The sequence below is a fragment of the Panicum virgatum genome, chromosome 3K (assembly GCF_016808335.1).
Source record: "Panicum virgatum strain AP13 chromosome 3K, P.virgatum_v5, whole genome shotgun sequence".
NCBI classification, from domain to species: domain Eukaryota; kingdom Viridiplantae; phylum Streptophyta; class Magnoliopsida; order Poales; family Poaceae; genus Panicum; species Panicum virgatum.
Window position 1 is genome coordinate 8,333,267 of NC_053138.1, and position 6,519 is coordinate 8,339,785.

At 46.7% G+C, this 6,519-nt stretch overlaps 1 protein-coding gene across 1 annotated transcript; it reads right to left on the reverse strand.

Annotated features, from left to right (window-relative positions):
* Positions 1–4,744: 4,744 nt before the first annotated feature.
* Positions 4,745–5,799, reverse strand: LOC120700559 (glutathione S-transferase T3-like). Its single transcript, XM_039984810.1, has 2 exons — positions 5,734–5,799; positions 4,745–5,623 (listed from the first exon to the last, which is right to left on the reverse strand). The coding sequence occupies exons 1-2, from the start codon at positions 5,797–5,799 to the stop codon at positions 4,745–4,747; spliced, it is 945 nt and encodes a 314-aa protein (XP_039840744.1).
* Between the last annotated feature and the right edge of the window lie 720 nt (positions 5,800–6,519).

Genomic DNA, 6,519 nt, shown 5'->3' on the forward strand with positions numbered 1-6,519 from the left:
ATCATTTCAGATACATTTTGCTGCACCAGCTCCGACGGGCTAAAATCCAAACCCATAAACGTTGCTTCATCAGAGCAGAGCACATGGACAAGAACAAACCCATACGGATTCATCTCACGACTGAACTCAGCGCCATGTGTCTGCCACCATCCTAATCCACCAGCAAACAAAAAAGCCAAGGTCCCTAGATGACCGTGCTCTCAGCTGCCGCGGTCATGCCTGTCAGCCTCAACAGTCAAACTCAAACATTGCCTCCGGCGACCGGCCGGCCGTCGGACGCCATGGGCGCCACACCTTTAGAAGCTCATCTGCCCCACGCTGCTGCCTGGGAAGCTCCCGTCGGAAGGGACGAGAGCCTTGTCCCGCGGCGGGCTGGTGTGTGTGTCCGGCCCCAAGCACCAACAACCTCCCTGCTCCGTGTGTCCTCCGCCTCCCACCGGCCGGGGAGCTCAGCGCGTCGTCGAGGGGGAACCGGCATCCGAGCACTCTAGCAGAGCAGAGGGAGAGGAATGCCGGACCGGAAGGGAGCCGCCCTGGCCTCTGAACAGTTGCGAACGCTAATCCTGGCCTCAGATACTCGATCTGACGGATACGATGGACCCAGGGGGTGGACGGTATTTTATTTACCGTCCACCCCCAGGGTGGCTGCGCCGCCGCGTGCCCGCGTTCCGGCCGTTCCCTGCGTTCTCCTCTCCTGTTCGCCGTTCCGGAGGCGTCGGGACTCGGGGGAGCTCCGCCAGTACACCGACGTGCGGCGAGCACCCTCGCCGCACTCCTCTCTCCGGTTGTGCTCCTCGCCCCGACGGCGCGCCAAGGGCTGAGGAGGACAGAGGAGCTGCCGCTGTCCGTACGTGCGTCGTCTTCTCGGACGCCGACGAGCAAGCGCTACGCCCATCCTTCAGATCCTGCAAGTCGTACCTCGCGTGCGCGTTTACCGATAGAAGTGCTCCGTGCCTGGCAGTGGCAGCGCGCGGCGTTGGCGTGGCTTGACTTGGCTCGTGCCGTGGCGTGCCTCCTGTAGTTATTAAGGTCATGTTTGCCTTTGGCAATCGCTTTCTGAAGAAGTTCAAGTTAGCTGCTGGCAAAGCCGTGATCCAAACGTTGGGTTTTGCTGGGTGGTCCGTTCACTCGATCTTTGTAATAAGTTTGCTCGGATTGTCTTGGCCGATGTTGGCTTGGCTCTCTATCTGCTTTGCCTCCAGCCGTCACCGTGTCTGTAGGGTGTGGCGTTCGTTTTGTGGTTGTGCAAACCTAGTGCTGTGAACCTGAAACAGATACATGTTTGCTTGTTTGTTTCGTTATGAAATAGATGGGGCAGGGCGAGTTTCGCCTGTCTTTCTAAAAATTAAGCTCATGTTTTCTTCTAGTTCTACCATCTGGTTGATGCCGAAATCGTTTGATTATTTCTCAGGCTATGCCTCCCATATAGTTGTCTCTTGCTGCAATGTGCTTGGCATGACAGCACCCAAAGCCCATTTCTCAGGCCTTGTTTAGTTAGGCCCTCCAAAGTGTGGAGTGATGCCAGTAAAAATATTGGGCCCCACAGTGAAAATGGGCATTGATTATTAGAGAGCTGCAGTGTGCAAAATTGCAGGCACTGGAGCCATCTTGAATGCCTGGATGTTTGCATGAATAAAATATTGCTCTAGCCTTTATTTTGCTACTGGAGGCAGCTAGGATTGGAATAGCAAGGACCAATGTTTCACTAAGGGGGTGTTTAGTTCATTTTACAAAATTGTGTAAAGATGTAAAGAGGGTATTTGAAGTACTAAATGAAGTCTATTTGTAAATTTTTTTTGCATAGATGGGTTGTAAATCGCGAGACGAATCTAATTATGATAATTAATCCATATTTAATCAATAATTAGCGGATGGTTACTGTAGCATCGCTGTTGCAAATCATGGATTAAGTAGGCTCATTAGAATCGTCTCGCGATTTACAGCCCATCCATGCAAAAAGTTTTGTAAATAGACTTCATTTAGTACTTCAAATTAGCAAGATTCCGTTTCACTTTAATGCGTTTACGACTTTTTTGCAAAAACCTGTAAAGATCTAAACAGGACCTAACTGGAGCAAGGACCAATGATATGTTTTTTTACTAACTGGGCACCGATGCATGTTCTTGCTCGCTCTCTTTTAGCATCACTCTAAGAGCAAGGGCAATGTATATCACGAAATTGGCAATAGCCTGGGGTCCACCTTCAGCCATAATAGTTAAGACCGATCTCTCACAATGGTTCTCCTAAAAAACAAAGATAAGGTGGGTCCCACTCAGTAAAAAAATCCTCGGCCGGGCAACTGCTTCGTGTTCCTTCGCGCGAGATCCATCCCCAATTCCTTCTCTCGATTCCACCGAGCCCCCGTCGGCGCCGACGCCCAAATCCCCTGATTCCTCCCTCCTTCCCGTGACCGAAGCTAATTCTTGCTGGTGCTCGTACGTCTCCTTCTCCGGCGAGGACGGCGGCGCGGTCTGCGGGATCTACCGGGTGCGGCGGACAGCGCAGAAGAATCCAGGCGTGGCGCGGCGTTGGGCGAGCGCAGCCTGCGGCGGTTCGCGGAAGAGTCGTGCCCGCGGCGCACGGCGGGCGAGCACAGCCTGCGGCGCACGGCGGGCGAGCACAGCCTGCGGCGCTGTGCGTCAGATGGAAGCACCATGCGTCGCAGGAAGGAGCAGGCGCCCAAAACATGTGGGGTGCGGCTAATTTGTAAGTTTGGATTTTTCCCCGTTCAAGGTCAGTTCCTGATTGTCGTGAAGCTAGCTGTCTAATTGATTGACGAGATATGCATACTGATAGCATGGCATGGTACTAAATTATTCATGAATATGAGACAATAACATTATGATAGCTTGGTACAAACTCGTAAACTACAAGTAATTAGCTACTGAGAATAATACATCCAAATAAATCTCAGTACATGTGTGACTGATTCTAATTTTGATGCTGTTGACCACCATACTTGTCCCACAAGTGTTGTATCAAATCCTCCTTGAGACGGCGGTGAGTTGTATGATCACAAATTTTATCGTTTTTCTCTAGGACATCAGTAAATCCATAGACGGGGCCTTCGGCAAGCCCTGCCATCTGAGGAGAAAATTGGCCTTGTTCATATGTGTTTTCATCTGGTACTCCATAGGAGCCTCTCTCATCCTCGACTATCATATTGTGCAAAATAACACATGCATACATAATATTTGCTAGTTCATGTTGTTCCCAAAGGCGTGCTGGATGGCGTATGATGGCCCAACGTTTCTGTAGAACTCCAAAAGCTCGTTCTACATCTTTTCTTGCTGATTCTTGATAATTGGCGTATAACTTATGCTTAGCACTTTGAGGTCTACTGATTGTTTTCACAAATGTTGCCCATTCTGGATAAATTCCATCTGCTAGATAGTACCCCATGTTATATGCTTTCCCATTAACTGTAAACTGAACAGGTGGTGCTCTCCCTTGTAGAACATCTGTGAACAATGGTGACTGGTCCAACACATTAATATCATTGTTTGAACCAGCAGCACCGAAAAAGGCATGCCAAATCCATAAGTCCTTAGAGGCAACAGCTTCTAGCATGATAGTTGGTACTCCATAACAACCACGTACATATTGCCCCTTCCAAGCAACCGGGCAATTTTGCCACTCCCAATGCATGCAATCTAGACTACCTAACATTCCAGGAAATCCATGTGCCTCTCCAAATTGAAGTAAACGCTGAATATCCTGCTCATTAGGCCTACGAAGATATTGCTGACCAAATATATATCTAACACCATGAACAAAGTTAATCATGCTTTCCATTGATGTGCTTTCCGCAACACCAAAAGTTTCATCCATAAGATCAGCAGGTGTACCATACGCTAACATTCTAATGGCAGCCGTGCATTTCTGCAATGGTGATAGACCCACCTTGCCAAATGCATCTCGTCTAAGACGAAAGTATGGGGACCAATTACCAAGAGCTTCAACAATGCGTAAAAACAGGTGCCTTCGCATGCGAAATCTCCTACGGAATTGATCATCGGTGTACAAAGGATTGTCTGAAAAATACTTATCAAATAGCCTTTGGTGGTCACCTTCATGATCTCTTCTGATATACCTCCGATTGTAGCCCCCACGTCGGCTTGTACCTCCCTGCTGCTGCGCTACAAGTTGTGCTTCAAGTTCAGCTTCAATCTCAACATCTATTTCAGCTTGCATTGGGTCATTGATTCCTTCCCACATCATCTCTTCTAGCTTCTCACTATCAGCTATAGAATCATCTGAATGAATGGATTGATCTTCTATGTCGGAAGACATTTTTTCCTGGTGGAATGGGATGTTGGGATGAAGAATGAGTGTGTGTTGTTCTGATGACTCACTTCCCCTATTTGTAGATGTTGGATTCCAACGGCTAGTTGCTGCTTTTGGCAGTACTCCAACAGCTAGTTGATTTGGCAGTATTCTAACAGCTATATTTTGCTTTTGTCAGTATTGTAACAGCTATTGTTTTATTTCAGGTTATGGTAAACACAGGAATCAGCAAGCTCCATGGTTAATAAATATTACTATTTTGAGATCAAGTAAAGATGTCTCCAACACAACATTTCACACAACTTCGACACTACTTATTATAGATTACTCATTACTTGCTGATACAACTTTGACACTAGATACTACTAAATACTACAAACTACAAAGAACTCATTACTTGCTGATACAACTTTGACACTGGATACTACTAAATACTACAACTTTGACACTGGATTACTCATATTTCTTTGAGTAGTTTGTCTACAATAGCTTCATGTCTCTTCAGGTCTGCTTCGTTGTAACCTGATGTGTCTTTCTCTGACAGTTTTATGTAGGCAAGTAACTTCTTCGTTCTAGCTTCTTCTATTCTGGCATCTGCTGCTTTCGCTGTTGCTTCTGCAGCTTTGATTGTAGCTTCTGCTCTGAGTGAACTGGCTTGATGATAGAGCACCATGTTCTGAGTTGGTTGCTCCCCCAAAGGAGATGGTGAGATATTTTTACCTTTCGCTTTCAACTTTGCTTTTGCTTTCTTCTGTCCTTCAGGACGTTTCAACTGCTTGCCCACTGTTTCCTCCTCAGTGTCATGGTTAGATGATGAAGTGTACGCTCCTGATTCTGAGAGTTTAGTCCTCTTATTCTTGGTTTCTTCTTCTTGTGCCAGCAGTCTACGCCATTTAGGTAGATCTTTGACATCTCTCCACAAATACTCTAAAGTGAAAGGTTTCTGCTTGTTTCCTCCTTTGTACCACTGATGAGCTTTTTCCATAACCATATCCTCAGATTGCCCACTGACATAGGTATTTCTAACCTTAGCATAAGCTCCACAGAACTTTGAAATATCCCTCTTCAAACCACCCCAGTGTGTCTTGCATTGCAGGGCTGTCCTTTTGCGGCTCTTTTCTGGTGTGTTACTGTTGAACTCCACTGCTACAGCCTTCCAATAGTGTTCAGCCTTCTGATCAGTTCCTTTAACAGCATCAATAGAGTGGTGACACCAAGCACTAAGCAGTCTTTGGTTCTCAAGTTCTGTCCAATTGACCCGTGTCCTCCCTGTAACCTCCTCAACCCCTTCACTGCTACTACTTGAGTCATTGAGGTTCACTGGTTGCTTGTCTTGCTGTGTTGCAGGCCATGGAGAAGTTGATTCTGATCCATGGGAAGAAGTGTTGCATGCAGCTCCGAACACTTGATTTGGTGAGTGCATAAAACTTTCTTGAGATCCAAAACCTTGAAATCTGATTGGTGTTGCATGTGGCCAATTCCCTTGCTGATAACTCGGAGGAGAATGTCCATAGGGTTGAGAACTCCCTGCTGGACCAAAAGGGTGGAAATTCTTAAAATTGGGGGCTACATATTGAGGAAAATGAGATTGTGGGAATGCTGCGGTAAATGGGGAAGGAGGGGAGCTTTGGCTCGAACTGCCTGGGTGTTGGTTTTGAGAGGATGGGTTAAACACACCCATGAAATCTCTTTGCGAAGGATCCATTTTGTTTGTCTGTGACTTGAAAATATAGAGTTGTGCTTTGATTCATTTGCCATGGGTTTGTTTTTGTAGGAGTTGAAGCAAGGAGGAGCAACGGCTACATGCCTGGTGGGCAACGGATAGGAGGTGGGGCCAGCAACGGCAAGGATGCGAGGCGGGGGCAGGTGGCCGTTGGAATCTAGAATACTTTATTGTCTACACTGTACAGATATTGTATTTTACTTTTCTACTACCGGCCATAGCACTATTATCCGATATTAGCTATTGCCTCAGACGACAATGTTTATGACTGGCTGGCCCACCAGCATTTATTGCCTATTACCGTTTTTTCCATATATTGTGGTTGCCCTAAGTTAGCACCACATGTCACAATGTGAGAAGTGAAGCTCTCTCTCCAATTCAAGCATCACGGCTCACATTGTGGAGGGCCTTAGTTCCGCTGGATAAAGTTTTTGAAATAGAATCTTTTCAGATTTGAAGTATTAAACATAGACTAATTATAAAACTAATTATAGACCTTGTCTGTAGTT

Bases quoted from the DNA above. Each gene is read 5' to 3' on its own strand.
- LOC120700559 (XM_039984810.1), bottom strand. From the start codon at position 5,799: ATGGACATTCTCCTCCGAGTTATCAGCAAGGGAATTGGCCACATGCAA. The intron at 5,624-5,733 runs GTTTTGGATCTC...CCTGCAACACAG, and splicing joins AACACCAATCAGATTTCAAG to CAAGACAAGCAACCAGTGAA.